This window comes from Python bivittatus, unplaced genomic scaffold (genome assembly GCF_059951505.1).
Source record: "Python bivittatus isolate LINGU-HERP-01145 unplaced genomic scaffold, Pbiv_v1 ctg000610_np1212, whole genome shotgun sequence".
NCBI classification, from domain to species: domain Eukaryota; kingdom Metazoa; phylum Chordata; class Lepidosauria; order Squamata; family Pythonidae; genus Python; species Python bivittatus.
The window spans coordinates 26962227-26980927 of NW_028277088.1; the positions used below are offsets into that span (position 1 = coordinate 26962227).

Consider the following 18701-nt stretch of genomic DNA (forward strand, 5'->3'; position numbering starts at 1 on the left):
TAAATGAGCTGCATTTTTCTGAGCTGCTGGTACGCTTCTTAACTCTGGATGTAAATGTCATATAGCTCAAGCTTCAAGGGTGATTGATGAGGGGATTATTTAGTATACATGGCACTGGAGATGCCATGTTCATATCATTTGGAATACAAATGTCTCCAGCTCACAACCCTTAGCTGCCTTAAAAATCAAGAGCAATTTTCCTTGACAAATAGTTAAAATATAAACTGAGTCTGAGAGCATGAAATTCCAGTAGGCAATGACAATGTTGGATGCTCTGGAAATTATTCATTCCGTGGCTTTTTGCATATGAAACACCAGCGTGAGCCTGCTTGGTGTTTCCTACTGAGTAGTCTGCCAACCTGGAAAGCTATACTTCCCAGCAGGCTGTCTAATATACTGCAATTTCAATATGCTAAGGATAAGAGAAGAATTAATGATTTATAGACAGGCCTCCTGATTTTTGCTATTGTCAGATACATTTTGAGTAAATGTAAGGACATCACTGTATAATGTTCAAAGGTATGCACGGAATTGGCAGGAAGTCCCATTGCACTTCCAATCCATTTCCAATAAAGTTAAACAGAAGCATACAGTAACTCCAAATTTCAGACTTGGGAAGAAGTTATTTCCTATTAGCAGTGTATAATTCTGAAACCACACTATGAAAATTTGTCTAGCTGTAGAAGGTGATGCTAGTTGCCTTCAACAGGTAGGCAAGTAGGTTGTTAAAAAACTGGAGAAGCTCTGTTTTGCATGCCTTTACTTTTTGTTGCTTAAAGCCCTAATGGATATTTTTGTGCTATTTCAATGTAATAATACTTCTAGCATCCCTGGAATATACCAGCGGAGAAAAAGCTGTAATCGTTCCTGGATGCACAAGAAGAATCACGGATAGTAGAATATAGTTTGTATCTACAAATGACATAAACATCCCCTTTAATTGAAACAAATTCTCTTCTTCATGTTGATGCAGCAGAGGAGTCTTTCGTGAGTTAAAGTTATATATATGGCTGCTGAAACTGGAGGACAGCTATGGAGTCAGAAATCAAAGACACAAAATCATAAAAATAAGCAGAGAAAAAATATCAGGAAAAATAAATTATTGGATCTAGAGAAAATGGGCTGCATTTTTAATACCCAACAAATGGTAAAGCTATAAATATACCCATAAAACAGTGGCCTGTCCTTTTTATACTTCAGGTTTAAATTAACCTACAGCCCACGAACATCCAAAGCCATTAAACTCAGAGTTTTGGAAAGAGAATGTAATTGACTAAATAGTAGGTAGCATGGAATTTTATACAATATTAACAACAGTTTGAAGTCGCTTCAGTCATACTCTGGCAATGGTTGAGTAGGGCTGTATTTGTTTTCTACATTCTTTGCAAATTGTATTTTATAATAACCTTTTCTGTGCCCCCCCCCCAAAGTACAGTCCAATATTCTATGACATTCTACTGCTTTATTGTGGGATTTTTGTTTGCTTGCGTTGTCACAGTTTGATATAGATATGTCTCACTGTGGTAGAAATAAATCTCCCAGAACCTGGGAAATTCTAGGGTTATACTGCAAGCTGAAAAAAACTCTTGGAAGGAGGCCCAAGCCCCTTAGGCAGTGTTGCCAAGCAAACGGCCTGGTTGCGTGCATAGAATCCCCAGGAATCAGACTCTAAAAAGATGCTTATCTTTACCTGCTGTACAGAAATCACTATTTGTTTAACTTACAGTGTAGATCGAATTGCCCTTCTTTATTGGCACTTCTGCACTGCTGGCTTCATACCAAAACGCCAACACAGTAACCTCTTAGCTCCCACAGGAATGCCAAGAGTGAGTGGGTGGCATGGAAGAAAAATCATCCATTGTTTCATTTTTGGCACTTGGTTTTAAACCAGTGGATACGGTGTATGACATGATTCTTTTCAACATGTTCTTCTGAAACGCCTTCTTGCTGCCTGCGTTCACATGCTACTCGGTATTTTGGGATGCTGCCATTCCACTTGTTATTACTGTGCTTTTTATTATTGTATTTTTGTAATGGATGTTTGGCATATTTGTTTTTAAGCAGGCGTATACTCATTAAAAAATCCTTAGAGGTACTTTCTGAATTCTTTTTTCTCTTGCTAATAAACTGGATATGACACCTGTATGCCTACTGATTTTTTAAAAAAAGCTAGTAGATGTATATTATAAAATTCAGTTTGTTCCAAACTATATTCTCTTTTTCTAAAGTTTGCATTACTATAACAAGTAATATACTGCCATCTAGTGGCAACGTTTTTTTTTTTTGTCTGCGCTCAGTCATTGCTGACCCTGCAGTGACTGCTTGGACGAGTCCCTGCAGTTTTCAAGGCAATTGTTTTTCGGAAGTGGTTTGCCAGAGCCTCCTTCCTAGGGCAGAGCCCAGCTGGCGAGCGCAGGAGGCGGGGTTTCCATTGCTTCGCGCCCTTTTCGGGCACGCGCGGTTTTTCGCGCTTACCGGCAACTGCTCCCAACTCCTTTTTTGCAAGGCGCCGCCAGCATTTTTCCTCCCACCGGAGTGAGAGTCCCCATTTATCTACTCACGTAAGTTTTCGAACTGTTGGGTTGACAGGAACTGGGGAGGAAACAGGAGCTCACCCTGTTTAACGCGAAGGCTGGACTCGAACCGCTGAAGCGTCGACCATTTCTGGCCGGCAACTTTCAGCGTCATTAAGCCGCTGCGCCACCGCATCCCCCTTTGGCAACGTATCCCATTGTTTAAATCCCTGAGTGATAAACATTCATTTTAATATACACTGAGGAATCCTGGTTATTTACAGTTAATATCATGAACACACATAGCAATCATTTGATACAGCTATTTTTCACTGATTGCACTGACATAGTAGACAATTTAAGCAATACGTGAATAATTGAATAATCTCTATAATATAATGTAATAGTTTAACATTATTAATATAACTTAATCATCTAAATAATAATGGAGTAATTTGTTAATACTAGTAAATAGTATAATAAAAATAAAATGTTAATCGTAGTCAGCATTTACTAATCTATATATTGAATTCAGTGTGAAAACATACACTAATTAAAAATGGGTCTTAAAAGATAATTTGGTTATGTCAGCCATTATTTGTATTTCATTCTTTTTGCCTTGCAGGGGTCTTATATGATCTCATCAAAGACAAATGCACGGACCCACTATACTGTATCCTTTTTATTGTTATTTTAATCTCAACCTTTTGTGGCTTCTCATAGCAGTTTGTTATATATTTTATTTGCAAGAAACACACTTTGGAATTTTAGGTACCGTTTTTCAACAACTCAGAGCTTGCACTGCATTAGCAATGGCATGGAGCAAAAAGAAATTTCAGCCATCAGTTGATGTTTGCAGTGCATCAATCGTGACCAGGAGGCAAACCATCATAGGCCAAATCTGAAAATCAAACTACTGTGGTCAAGGGTTTAATTCAACGCTGAACAGAATGTCTGTGGGATTTATATGTTGTATTTGGACCACTAAGTTTCCCCTCAGACATCAATGTTACATAAAGAAATCAAACATTTGAACCTTGATTCCTCAAAGGAATGAGATGCCCATTTTCTCAAGGTATGAATGGATTTTTGAGAATCTTCTGTTCTTCTTCTGGCTTTGTCCACTATTATTATAGCATATGAAGATAGATAAATAGAAATCCTAAATAAGACTTGCCCCCTTAGTAAATCTGTGCTGTTAAATAAACAACTTCGGTGGTCCGTGAGGGAAAAAAAACAGTTGGGAAATAGTTTTATTAAAATTAACCAAAATATCTCCCTCCCCCAAGAAAGGAAGCTTTTAAAATTTCCAGAGCTCTCCATCAGGCTGGCTCTTACAAAAAGCAGAAAGGAGAGAATTTGGGACTTTTTCTTTCTTGCCACATCTCGTACTTTTTGCCTTGCTTAACATCTGGCAGCATCAGGTTAACAAACCCTAATCTAACTCTAGCCTGATGTTCAAGACTGGGGATCTTGAATGCATGATGTTGTTTTGGGACATTTTGCTTGGTCCTAATTCAGGTATTGCTCAGCTGTAGATGTGGAATTTGTCTTCGATGTGGAAGGTTTCTGCTGGTGATCAAAAGGCATTGCATAGGTTCTCTCTTTGAGAGTTTTCTTTTTCCTGATTAAAAAAGACAGTATGAAAACCCAGTCAGGTTACAAATCAAGGCCTTCCCATAAAATTCCATAAGGGAGTCTGGACAATTTCTAAATAAAATACTCATGTGGAAGCATTCCTTGAGATGTTTATTTTGTCAGTCACTTTGCACAAGTGTAAGCAATGACCCCAAAGATGGGGTACAAGAGTGTCCAGCATAATTGACAGAAATGTAATGATTCTATCTTGGAGGAAAGAGGAATAGGAGAGCAATTATATTATATTTCACTGTCATTCATTCAGTTACTGAACTTTTAAAACAGATGATTTTCTTCAACTGGTGGTTTCTCTGTGTGCTAGAGGCAACTGAATGATTAGAATAATTTCTCATAAGTAGAACTTAAGTAGTAAATTTGTCGTAAGTAAAATAAGTAGTATTGTATTTCCATTACTCTGGTTTGATAGTGGTGTATAAAACATGTAGAAATAGTAGTATAACCTGTTCTGTATTGTAACATATGTTTGATTACTCAGCAATGTAAAAATATCTTACAAAAGAACAAGGCTACATATAACTTTGCTGGCTTTGAGTAACACACAAGTCCCAGTGAACTAGTCCCAGCTATGTGATAATATATATTGATATTCCCATATGTTGTTTTTGGAGTTGGACTGATCTCCATATTATGAAAATGGATTAAGTGCCTGGTGTACTACTGCAGATCCAGTGTGTAAGAATTAAATACATATAACAATATGAGAGAGTTTATACTGTAGGGATGGTGGTGGTGGTGGTGGTGATAATGATGATAATAATATAGTATGTATAATATTTCCTTGTAATCTCATTAAGAAAAATAAGGGGATCCTGCATATTTTTCTTTTCTTGAATAGCTTCTTTTTTCTACTTTTTGATTTCTAGCAGTTCAAATAAAGTCCTTGAACGAGTGTCCCTGTTGCCAGGTTTCACATTAACCTTATTCAGCCATCAGAGACGCTATTTTCGGGGGGGGGGGGTTAAATGTAAATTGTGAATGGAGTCTTAAGGCAAAATTGTTGTTTCTTAGCAACCCAGATGGCTTGAATACAATTATGTACCCAAGCTTCTTTGTACCACAAAAAGGCATAAATATCTTCCAGATCAAACACCACTGTGAGTTTTTCTCTTTGCTTGGTTTTCTCTAACACTTTGAAGAAAAGTGTGATACAGTATGAGCAGTTTGAGAAAGGCAAGGGTAAGTAGAACCTCTTAACATTTTCAATTCCATTCTACATTTTACTGTCACTAAATTACTATGGTTACCTTTTAAAGTATGTATTTGCTCATTTCAGGGGAAGTCATGTGAGTGACCATTAGAGTCTACATTCTATATCTCACCATTTTGTTGGATCACAGCCTGCCTAGCCTACAGGCTAGCTGGTGATTTCATATATTTATTACTGATGGTTCTATGCCATTCTACCTCAAAACAGCTATTTTTATAATACTGAGTTTTCATTCTTACTTTAGTTGAGGCTCTGCAAAAAGAAAACTAAAATCCAATGTCTGTTTCTCTTCATTAACTGTTATTGGATGAGCTTCCACAACTTGGTTAAACGGCATTCCTGCGATTTTGTTTGTAGGATTTTTGTTTCTCTACCAAGTTTTCACTGGGAATGCCAGTGTTGTATAAGCTTGAGATGTGGCCACAACTCCAGTGTTTTCTATACCTTAATGTTATTAGTTCTGAGGATGTTTTATTGAAGGACAATTCTAATATAAGTGTAATAATGTCCACTGTAGAGAATATTGTGAGTGTACTTGGGAGAGAGTTCCTGTGATATTATATCCCAAATGTTGATCTTAGACTAATAATAGTAATAATAATAAGTTTATTCAGTGCCATAGAGTACTGAAAGCATAACCAATAATAATGAACTTCATTTTTAAAAACTTTTTTCAGACATTGAGGGAGAAGTATGCTGTGTTTCCCAGTACCCCTATCAAGAGCCCACCCAAATGTTCTTTTGATTCAAAAGGAAAGTTTGCTACAAATCTGGAGTTAGCATTTGAACGAAATAAACTCCGTACATCACAGCAACACACAGTCCCTCCAGAAGGAGAATGCTGGATAAAGCAGCCACCTGATTTTAGCTATAAACTGTATTTAACTCCAAGCAAGCCAATTGGAAAGCCCCAAGAGCTGAAAAAAAAGAAAAAAAAGAAGACATTCTATGAGGAATTGCATAGAATAAGATCAGGACTGATTGTCCCAGTCATCGAAGAGAACAAGCACACAAAGATCATTACCAGATTTCCTCATGTAGGCCCCCATGAAGCCAAGTTAATGTTTGTGAAGATGGGAAAATTTAAAAGCAACAAATACCAAGATCCCAAACCATATGATTACAGACAGGTAAAAGTAAACTGAGACTGAAACAATTACCTATCTTCAAAGAGGAACCTGTGCTATCTTATACAACTGATATGGACCCTTTTTTGGTATCAGCTACAAAATAATAACAAAGACAGGGCATCCATGGAGGGCATCAAAAAAGTCAAGGTGGTGGCTTTGGCCACTCATTCAAAGCCTCGCCCTCTTATGAACATGAGTGGCAGACACAATACATATAAAAAAGAACAGACTTTTATTGTGTTGTCTTGGTTGGCATCTTGATCTGTAAATGCCCCCCAACAAAGAGGAGGTACATTCTCTGCAAGATAGCACACTTGCAGCAAAAGTCTTGACCAAATTAAGATTGTGTTGTGGGTCACATTTAACTTTCCTTTGGGGTGTGTGTGTGTGTGATGTGGCTCATAATAGCCTTTGAAAAATTGTTTGAAGCCTCAGGGGTTCTCAGAAAATTCTTGACTATTGGAATATTTATCTTCAGTCACCATGCTCGGTTGGTGCCTGGAGAATTTTCAGTTTTCTTATTAGACTCAAGTACTTTTAAATAGACTAGTTCAACCTGAATTTATTTCTCCCACTTAAGTTACATTATTTTTCTCTACTCGTTCACAGCATGAATTAGCTGATTAGCCCTTTTGTGATATTTTTAAATTAGTAATATTACTTTTATTGCTGTGAAGCTTTGAGAACACAGCTGAAACAATAACATTTTCTAATGTAATGTTTTCATGCAAGAGCTGCTTTTGAAATGATTCACATATGGAAATTATTTCACTGACTTTTTTTCTATATTCCATAATGTTTTTCATATGGATGTCTCTATGCAACTCATTTGTATTGACTTTCTGCCTGCACAATTGCTACTGTAGTTAGAATCTGGAGACAACATGGTACCTCATCGAGATGTACCAAATAGAAATTTATCATTGTGATTAAGGATGTTTTGTCAGCTTACTTATTAGTCTCTAGACAACCTTGACTGATTGCCCCCCAAAAGTTAGGTACAGTCAGTTGTGTTAGTACTTGAATGAGAGATTGCTAACAATTCCAGGACAGTAGGCTCTACTGGGATGTTGAAAAAACAGCCAAAAGAAGGCACTGGCAAGTGATTTTTGTACCGATACCAATAAAACTACACGTTGATGTCCATTTAGTCATCAAAAGACAAACTTGACTCAAAGGGTATTTTGTTTATTTATTTAATGACAACCTGGATGCATTCCTTCCTGTCCAGGATTGACCTGAAAGATTAAAATAAATTATATTCACCTTAGGAAATAGAACAAATACTTTATAACATAACATGGCTTTCTAATATTATAATTTCCTCAATTTTTAATCTATGTGGAAAGCACCTGATATAAAGGGTTTTTAAAGAAATGAACAAGCAAATGTAGTATTTTAACCTCTGTGTGCTGTGATTTTAAAAAAAAATTAATCTTAAGATATATCAGTATTTTTCCTATGGTGTTTTAAACATGCATGGTTTAAAATAAAAACTAGCATTAGATCAGAATGAGGAAATAATAAGTAGCATGGTGTACAGTTCATTACAGTTATTGGAGCATGAACAAAAGTAATCAAGGTAATTGTCTTTTTTGGAAGATGCCCAGCTGAGTAGCTAACCTAAGACAGGGCTAGATCTCATACCATGAACTTGATTTTAAGGGACAGAATAATTCCATCCAAAATAAATTGAACACCATCACCTTGAACAATCCTTTCTATATTCTGTATTGTATATCCATGTTACCTGGACTGAACTCCTATAAGCAGCTCATCTCCAGTCCAATCCATTACTGATTTTAGCCATCTAGCCAAATCATTGCTTATTGTCTAGATTTGAATGTAAAGGAGAAATAGATTTTATTATTATCAATGCGGTCATGACATTTTACATGTCTTATTCGAACTTATTCGAAAACTTATTCGAACAGCTTCAGATAATTTAACTTATTTATGTAATGGAGATCTTTAAAAATATAGGACATACTCTAAGATAATTATAGAGCATTACAAGATCAATACTAGGACATCAAATTCTTCCAGTAATACCTTCTTGAATTAAAATCCTACTTTGGATTAGAATAAATTGTGGGGCTTTTGGTATGAAATCTATTACAAGCACTTAAGCATGGCCGATATGGAACTGTATCATATCTATATCTATATCTACATCTACATTTATATCTGTATAATATATAGAGATGATTAACTGAAGAAGTTAGAAAGGCTAAGATTAGTAGTTCATTATCAAAACACCAGACTAACTGGGAAACCTATTTGTGTCTTAAAAGGATGATATATTATTAATGGACTGTTTTATGAGCCTCTAAACATATGAACGTATGATTTGTTAGCTGAAAATTTAGCAGTAACCGATGGGGATAAAAATCTCAGCTGTTTCTGTTCTATGTCTGTTTTGCATACGTTCATTCATCAGCCTGTGATTTGAAAACAACACAAATACACATATTCACATTACTGTAGTCCACTTTTCACCAAATCTTATCCTTGAATGTTCATTTCTTTTATGCACCATAACCCCACACATGCATTTTATTACCATTTATTAGCACATTTCCTGAACTGCAAAGTATGAAAACTGAAGGATAACTTCGCTCTGTTCTCTGGTTTAGCTTCAAAAGTGTGAAATCAGGTCCTTTTACTTTAAGAGGAAGAACAAATACAATCTTCAACCATTTCTAGTAGCCTGAAGGTAATTCTAACCAGTTCCAGGATTGATTGATTGATTGATTACACGCCATCAAATTGTTGTCAACTCTTAGTGACCGCATAGATAAATTTTCTCCATGATGATCTGTCCCTAACCTGGTCTTTCAGGTCTTCCAACATGGCACTAATTGCTAATGTACCTGAGTTTATCCACTTTAGATTTTTTTTAATCCCACCTTTATTATTTTTATAAATAACTCAAGGCAGTGAACAATCCTAATACTCCTTCCTCCTCTTATTTTCCCCACAACAACAACCCTGTGAGGTGATCTGGGCTGAGAGAGAGGGACTGGCCCAAAGTCACCCAGCTATCTTTCATGCCTAAGGTGGGACTAGAAATCAGAGTCTCCTGCTTTCTAGTCTGGTGCCTTAACCACTAGACCCAACTGGACTAGACACTAGACCTTGCTGCTGGTCATCTTCTTTTTCTCTTTTCTTTCACCTTTCCCAGCATTAGAACCTTCTCCAAAGAGCTGCGTCTTCACATAATGTGTCCAAAGTAGGATAATTTGAACCTGTTTCCTTGATTGCTTATTATTAATTTGTTTATTTTTTTACGGTTATTATTCAAAAGAGCTGCCAAAGCAACTTCGAGATTAAAAAAGCAGAAAAAAGCCTGAACAAATAAATACCAACTAATTAAACTGAAATAAGGGCAAGAGAGGAGCAAAAAAATTACTGTTTCAAATCAGAGTGTCACAGCAGCAGGTTACGAAAAGACAAAACCACTTACCAGTATGGCAAATTTTTGCTGTTCTAATGAACCATTGTGAATGCCTAATTGGAAGACAATTCACAAATCATCTCTTCAGAGTTGCTTGCCAGCAAAACCATATCTTCCTTCTTTGCTTTTTTCCCCCATTTGCAGTATGAACAAGGAATACCAGATTTTGTGACAAGTTACACCAGGGATCCTTTAAGTCTAAAGTTCAAATCACAATGCTTAAGCAAAAGTAAGTCTTTGCTGATGTATTAAGGTAAGCATGAAACTTTTCACATGGATCATATAAACATTAGAGTTTAAGCATAACCTTCTCACATGAATAGATATTAGGAAGAAGATACTTCAAGAAGTCAAAGGGGTTTCTGAAATTTGGTCTATGACTATTAATTTTCTGGAGTGGAAACATACACTGCAATTGGTCCCCATGGTAGCCATTTATTTATTTATTTTTTTAGAACAAATGCAAGAAAGGTTAGCTCTTGGTGTATTATTAATAAAATATTATTATGAGTCCCATTTGGCAGTTTATACAGTATATAGGATTCATAAGTGCTAACATTAATTATTGGAGATGTTTAAAGTTCAACTAATCATTACATATTAATAACTGTAAAAATTAAATGAAGTAGCCCTAATTTTTCATTTTTAGGACATGACAAATAGTCTGAGCTATAAATTGTGTTCTCCATGCTTCACAGATATAAAAATGGGAATGTTAAATTATAGATTGTGATCCAGGGAACTGTACATTCAGTGGAAAGTGGAATATCTGTTGCAATGCTTCCAAAATTTTATACAAGATTTAATTGGTCATAACAAGTTCTCATACTTGGTAGTAATATTGCTACATAGCATAGTTTGGGCAGTGAATATTCAGTATTATAGTAACGTGGAACAATTGTGTTGGTCAATAAGTTCCAAACAGAGTTAAGGAGTTAATTTTCCTGCTTTCATTCTCATAATGCAAGACAAATTTAATCCTACAATCCAATCTAGGATGGAGAATATAATCTGATGGTAATCTACATATAATGTAAAATAAAATCAAGAGAAAAACTGGTGGCAGAGGGATATAGTTGTCAATGGTTTTCTTATTTAAAGTTACTAGAAAGATTTAAAGTAGATAAAAGAGTTTGTGGTTTTGAACATTGTAAGACTGAGTTTGAAATAGAATTATGTACAAATGATGAATATGTAATTGCTAAAATGCACAAACCTCTGTTGAAATCTGAAACAGAAGAACAAGTGAAAGAATATATGGTAAAGTAGGCTAAAATTTTTGGTTATAATATACAGATGAAACAATATGTGTTTGAAAGGACTGAAATTTACACTATGTTATAATCTTAAAGAGAACTTTTATAAAATGATGTACTGTTGGTATATGACATGATAAAAATGATCTAGAATGTATAAAGGTTCTTCAAATCTATGTTGGGAATGTGAACAAGAAGGCCATTTTATCATGCTTGGTGGATGTGCAAAAAAGCTAGAAGATTGTGGATTCAAATGCATACACTGATTCAGAGGATTTCAAAGATTAATATACAATTGAGACCAGAGGTTTTTCTTTTGAAATTGATGGACAAACAGTTGGAAAAAGTCATGGAACTTTGTTTTTGTATACGATGGCTGCAGCAAGATTATTGTGTGCACAAAGATGGAAAGATTTGGCATTACCCACAATGGAGGAATGGTTGGTGAAGTTGATGGAACTTGCTGAGATGGCTAAACTAACTTCTTTGATCAGAGAAAAGACAGTATCTACATTTAATGCTGAATAGAAACCTCTTATGGACTTTTTGAGTAAAACAGAAAAAAATATAATTATGGTTTTGATGATTAAACAGGATAGATTATAGAAAGAAGAGAGTTATGTTGTAACCGTAGAGTAAGAGGTAAATTTATAATTGTACTTAAAACTGCTGTAAAGAAGATTGGAATCTACTTCTTTCTTTTCTATTTTTCTTTCACTTTTCCCCTTTTCTTGTACTTTTAGCTTTCTCTTTGATTTCTTTTTCTTTTCTTTTTCTTACTTAATATTAGTTTGTATTAGTTTTTATCTTCCTTTTCAAAATATTTAATAAAAGAATGAATTTAAATCACCAGGGCCAGTATATGGTTTCCTAATACAGTAGAAAAAGCACCTTGATAGGTTGGTTAAGAAATCTGGAGAAAGCATGAAATCTAGCAACTGGAGGAGCCAAACGCTGCTTCTGTTTCTAAAAGATGGAGAGAATTTGAAGAACTACAGATCAATCATTCTAACCAATCCCTGAAAGCATTCTAGAACAGGTCGGAAAAGAAACCTTGAAACACTTGGAAAAATGCAACAATTACTAGAAATCAGCATGAATTTGAAAGAACAAGACTTGCCAAACTCATATTTTTCGAGGGCAACTTCTTAAAAAGAGTGTGGAATTGTGGAAAATCATTTAGCAAAACATTTAACAAAGTACCCCATGACATTCTGATTAGCAAGCCAGTTATGTATGGGGTGGGTTGCATGACAGGTAGGTGGATGTAGAGCTGTGCTGATCAATAGATTTTCATGATACTCGAGGGACTATTGACTTAAGGATGCAAACAAATTGAAGTAGGAGAAGAACAATGAGGATGATCAGGGGACTGACACTGAAATCTTACGATGAGAATTTGAGGGAATGTGATAAGCTTAGCTTGGAAAAAGCTGGGGGTACTCTTTGGATTTATCATAGAGAAGGTCAAGACCATTCCCTCTTATCCCAGAATATAGAACAAAGAATAATTAGCTTAAGTGACAGAAAGGCAGATTTTGTTTGAATGTTAGGAAAAACTTCCTAACTTTAAGAGCAGTTTGAAATTATAACCAATTAGCAAACAAGGTGGTGGGCTCTCTGCCACTGGCTGTGTTTAATCAATGATTAGCAGCAATCACCTGACGGTTTCAGCATGGATTTCTGCACTAAGCAGGAAGTGGACTTCCATGCCCTAAACAGCCTCTTCAAATTCCATAATATTGTGATTCTGAAAGTATGTACAGGTGGGATTTAAGTGCAATCTGATATCCATTCAAATATTTTGTGATGGATTTTCATCATGTTTTTGCAAACAGAAACCAATAAAAAGAAGTCAAGGACATGTATTTAAAAGTCCTTCTGACAGAAATGGTTAGGAACATAAGAACCTGGTTTATAGCTGTTAATCTCCTACAGTATAATTCATTCTGGCTGGCCGCAGCCTCCAACAGAGGCCTTTCATCTCAGCCATTACCTGTTTGTGTAAACCGCAGGTGACAAGGATTTGCCTGAGGGTCTGAGAGACATGTTTAACTTCAGAGCTATGTCTTCTCTCCCAAGGAAGGAAATATTTTTTCATTGGAGGTTTTTATACCTATCATTTGTATTCAGATAGAAATATCCCCGTCAGGGTATGCCAGCTTTTTGCATGGCGCCCAGGTCTGTTTGCTTGAGATGGATTTCTGCCAGGTGTATTCAGCTATAGGTAATCCCAATTGTTAAGAAAGAACATCAGGAAAAAGCCATTTCCTGTGGGAAATAGGATCTTGGACTAATTAGACCTTTGATCTGATCTACAGAGCTCTTTTTTACTTTTCTTCAGTTCTGCTGAACTTGCAAAATTAGTGCCTTGCGTATATCTAATTCTATCTATCTATCTATCTATCTATCTATCTATCTATCTATCTATCTATCTATCTATCTATCTATCAAATTTAGATGCTGCCCATCTCACAAAAAGTGACTCTGGGTGGTTCACAATAATGAGTGTGTGTTGTGGACCAAAAGTAAATAGTTATTGACCCAGAAGAGTTCAGTAGGAATACTGTACTTAATGCTTGTAATAGGCAGTTATTGTAACCATATGATTCTATCCATTAACTGTATATTTGCAAGGTGCCCATGATAGTTGAGGTAGAAACTGGGTGACCATCAGTGAGAGGGGCCTTTTGGTAATCCTGTTTCTCTGGTTTCTTCTGGTGCCATTTTGGGGATATTTCAGTATCAGGTGAAAACGTTTTCATTCACATATAGTTTTTATTATTTTCATTTTTAAAATGTGACATGAAATCATTAAAACAAATGCCAAAGCTCTCTCTCTCTCTCTCTCTCTCTTTTTAAAGGTTCTTTGGGGCTATAAGAGGCATCTTAAATGGTGCTGTAATATCATTAGGTGGGCTAACAGAAGATCTTACTTGGGCTCAGAAGCTATGCATGCTTTAATATGGTTACTTCATAACTGTTTAGGCATATAGAAAATCCCAAGGCTATAAAGGAGACTGGGAAGTTAAAAAAAATGTTCAAAGAAGGCAGTAGTAATCCACTTCTATCTGATTATCAAGAAAATTACTTGTGTCCATGGAATCAGACTTGAGTTGGATACTTGTATTTAAAAATATATATGCCCCTGCCTTTTCTAAAGGAACAGGAGCAGCACACGCTGGTTATTGGTATTACGTTAAATTCTTAGTGCAGACATTTTGCATTTGCTCTATTTTTGAGTCTGCTTTGGACTGCAGGCTTAAATCCTTCTGTTATTAACAATAATGTAGTGTGCATATTGAACACAATTTTTTTGTGTAATCACTTTAGTCTATGGACTGCATCCTATGACAGATGACAGAAAAAAGTACAGCTCAAAAGAAAAATTCGTCACCTACAAGCCTCAAGAACGGAAGTGGGATTCAAGGCTATTGCTACCAAAGGAGCCCTGGCCTACTATATCTGGTTCCTTTACGGTTAGTATAACCCAGTTTTCATTCTTCTTCATCTGCATTTGTCCATAGCTGTTTTGTGCTTTTAAAGAGAATATTAATTTGCCAGAGTTCTTAGAAGCCTCAGCAAAGATCACCGTTTGCTGGGGTTTAGCCTCTGTGGAAGTCATTGAGAGAGCAAACATCTAAAGAATTGTTAAAAATCAGGTTCTCAGCTTCCTAGGTTTCTAGGGTGGATATTGCCCATGAATTGATTTGGAAAATGCAACTTTTTCTTACCTGATGTAAACTGCATCATAGGCAATATCATCCCCTACAGTTCTTAGTAGTTTTACACTGTCAAATGTAAAACATTTGACATTACTTTATAAATACCTTTTTGAAAAAAACCCAAATTTAGTTCTTGAATATTTCAGATGGACTATATTGTATTTTGAAAGAAGTAGGTAGGAATCTTTTCCTAACAAAACACAAATTATTGTATCGTTTTAAAGGAATCTGAGTCAGTATGTAACTAATTTTTAAAATTCTCAGTTAATTCAGAACCTATAATTCATATTTTGTTTTGCTCAGGAGGTATAAATTACTGTTGGAAAGTATAAATGTGCAAATAAAATGTGTAAGTCCACATTGTTGGACTGGATATCTTAAGACAGGTAGAAGAAAGTTCTATTGCAATGTAGAACGCTTCCCTGGGATTCCTTGATGGAATATTTTTATCGGACACTGGATCAGGCTGTCACACTCATGTGCAATTGTAGTCATTGTGCTTAGGATAAAGATATTATTAACAGTTTCTGATGATGATGATGTAATAGCAGCTGTATCTGATTCACTTGCATTCATTAGTCGAAAAATATCAGGGCTATATGTACTGAGAACATTTTCTGATGCAAAAAGTGATTTAGTAGTTATAGTAACTTCATAAATACGGAAAACAATAAAAACAAGTTCTTATCTGAATATTTAAAGATTCAGAAATGTACGCTTATTTCCAACTTATGTTTTCAATTCTTTTTTCTCCCATTTTTGTCTCAATTATATTTAGGTTGAAAACAATTTAGCTTTGCATTTTTAGGCATGTTGTAAATCAACAAAATAAATAATATAAGCCTATATATATAAAACACACAGGTTTAAAGGAAAAATAGTACTAAAGGCATAATTCCCAACTGTAAATAATGTATTATTTTAGCCTTTTGGTTCATAAAGGCATGTCCCCTGTTTTTTCACATCTCTTTCCCTTTTAATTCCCTTAGACAATCCTCACAACTATTGCACACCAGATTGGTCAGAAACCCACATACTTTTTACCAACCTACAATGTATTAGGAAAAACTTGGAAAACTTGAAGGACTATATATTTTGATGAAACTCTTACCTACTCAGCAAATTCTTTTTCTTGTCTGGTGTTTTCTTCATGAGATTGTATTTGAGAATAAAGCTGCTGTGATTAGTGATCATCTGAAGGAGAAAATTATTGAACTGGTGGTCATCACAGCTGACTTGAAGGCTCCTCCACACCATTCACCAATGTGAAAAGAATGCTACCTATATAATTCACCCAGTCTCTCAGCATTGTCCAGCTGATCAACTTTCTCCAACCTTATTGGAGATGCCAGGGACTCAGCCTCAAACATTTTGTATGCAAAGACACAAATCCTGAAACACAGTTAAAGCAACTGGTGTTAGATACTTGTGTAAAGAAAGGTTTCATGGTTGCCATAATTGTGATGCTTTTATGTTGTGAACTTCAAACTGGCTCAGTTACTATATCTAGCCCCACTTTCATTGCCAAGAACTTTAATTAGGGAGGAAAGTGTTCAACCCAGAATTCTGTGGACATGTTTTGGGGTACCAAAATGTATAATTAATGCAGTTCACCCCACAGTGAGATGGACAGTGACAAATTTGAAATATAAATAAATATAAATAAATAAATATCTGGAAGAAGAGTGACATCAGCTGAATCCAAAATAAATCTTTTAACTATTAATAGTTAAAAGCCAACATGTTTTATTCCTTTTATAACTTTAGATTCATTTAGTTCAGATTCATTAAGTTTATTTGCTTCAAATCACAGAAAACTGGATTAAAGGTTAGAGGCCTACTGAAATCAAACTAGAATAAGGCTAAGTTATTGTAAAACAGAAAATAATAAATACCCAATATCAAATAATTTTGCAGCACCTAAAGGCCATATTCACCTTTAAGATTAGGTTCTGAAATTCATGAGAAGAAATCATCTTTAGCTTATTTGAATAATTTGATATTTTTTAAGTACAGGAACACTTTATTTATTGTGTGATCTACTTTCATCTGCAGATCTGGAAGGACAATGTAGAAGAAGAGAAAATGTTTTGTACATCTGTCCCCATGGTTGTGGGGAAGTAGAGACCATAATACATGTCCTACTATTCTGAGTTTTATAGAGAAATAAGGAAACAGCTTATCCTATTGCTAATTTCAAAGGATCCAGGTAGAGATTCTAAATACTGACTGCAAAAGTATTTAATAGTTCTCCCAAATTGTTTTAATTATTTTACTTTCAGAGGCATAGATTCCAGTGGGGTGAACGTAGTGCCTTTATAGATCGTGTGGAAGAAACACTAAGCAAGCTGTGGCTGAAAGAGGCAAGTGATGCTTCACTAAGAACACTTAATGGCTTACCAAGACATTTTCAGTCGGGTAACATATATTTCACGATATGTTCTATGATATATTTTGAGCTTATATTTCTTTGGAACATAGCTGGATTTTATTTTGGCTTGGAACAGACACGGCTCATTAAAACCACTGCATTATTCTTACCTCCTTCACACAGTAGCTTGTTATCTGAACTCCTGCCAAGTTTCAAATTGAGCCTTGTTATGTGGCTGCTGAATTTTTAAAAGATGCTAGCCATTGCTAGGTGGTAAAAAGCTGCACAATCAAGCAGTCTGTGTTGCTGTCATTACTGTTACACTGTTGGGGTGCTGGGTTTTTTTTGATGAGGAACAACTACAAAAAAAGAAGAAGAATCAGAGATGCTGAATAGTTCGGTGAGTGGTGAGGATGTAAAGTAGGTGAGTACAAAGAGAGAACAAATCGAATGCAGTTTCTGTGGGGTGCAAAGGGCAAAAGGTAAGTTGTTGGAGATGACAGAATTAAAGAAAAGTAGTTTGGAATAGCAAGAGTAGCCTGTGTGCTCCACGGGTAGCTAGCATCTGTATGGATTGTGTGAATGGTCCCTCACCTCAAGGCCTTGGATATCTTCTTTAGGATTCACAGCGAGTGTTCACTTTTTTCACTCTAGGCAAGTAAGAAGCAGGAAGAAAGCAGAAGGAAAACAGCAGCGACTGTAAAGCAAAAATTACGAAGTGTATCTGTTTCCACTCGGAATCAGCAGCTGACCAGAAGAGAAGAAGAGAAAAGCCTGCCCCAGAAACTCCCCTCTCCATCACTATCCTTAGGACAATGTGGATGGACAATGCCTGAGAACACCAGCCTTTCATTATATACAAAGCCAGAACCTTTAGGCTTCTTGCTGCCAAAAGGCGTAGCTCAAACTGTTGAGGAGTTGAAGTACAAATAATGAAGATGGATAATGGAACTTTCCACAAATATTTGCATAAATCTTACTACTATTGTTCTTTTACATTTAGTATCAATGGCATTCTGGGTACTGTAGAAGCCTTATCTCGGACCCATGCCCCCATGCTATTAGCTCAGTGAATGTTAAACTGAAAAAATAACACACACATACACACAATAAATGATCATAAAATGTCATTATATACTTAAACCCCTATTGGCACTTTGATTAATTTACTTTAAAAGAAGACCAAAAATATAAAACTATATTGTGAAGGGGAAATGTTTACAAAAATACAAGTAGTCCTCAGGTTACGACCATTTATTCAGCGACCATTCAAATTTACGACGACGCTGAACAAGGGGGATTCACAAACAGTCTGCAAAGTTGCGGACATTGCAGTGTCCCCACAGTCACATGATCACAATCCAGGTGCTTGGTGCCCAGATC

General features: G+C 35.7%; 2 protein-coding genes across 2 annotated transcripts in view; one reads left to right on the top strand and one right to left on the bottom strand.

The window, feature by feature from the left end:
* The window catches only part of VWDE (von Willebrand factor D and EGF domains), a 50023-nt gene extending 44307 nt beyond the window's left edge, over window positions 1-5716 (bottom strand). Inside the window, 1 exon segment of the mRNA XM_088150537.1 lies at window positions 5619-5716. Coding sequence (XP_088006663.1) covers window positions 5619-5716 — 98 coding nt within the window.
* A 167-nt stretch (window positions 5717-5883) lies between these two features.
* CUNH7orf78 (chromosome unknown C7orf78 homolog) lies at window positions 5884-18251 on the top strand. Its single transcript, XM_088150538.1, has 6 exons — window positions 5884-5904; window positions 6057-6509; window positions 10111-10195; window positions 14556-14701; window positions 17230-17310; window positions 17973-18251. The coding sequence occupies exons 1-6, from the start codon at window positions 5884-5886 to the stop codon at window positions 18249-18251; spliced, it is 1065 nt and encodes a 354-aa protein (XP_088006664.1).
* Window positions 18252-18701: the final 450 nt, after the last annotated feature.

Coding starts and splice junctions, on each gene's coding strand:
- CUNH7orf78 (XM_088150538.1), top strand. CDS start 5,884: ATGTCCACTGTAGAGAATATT. Junction 10,196..14,555: donor ATCACAATGCTTAAGCAAAA/GTAAGTCTTTGC, acceptor TAATCACTTTAG/TCTATGGACTGCATCCTATG. Junction 14,702..17,229: donor CTATATCTGGTTCCTTTACG/GTTAGTATAACC, acceptor TTTTACTTTCAG/AGGCATAGATTCCAGTGGGG.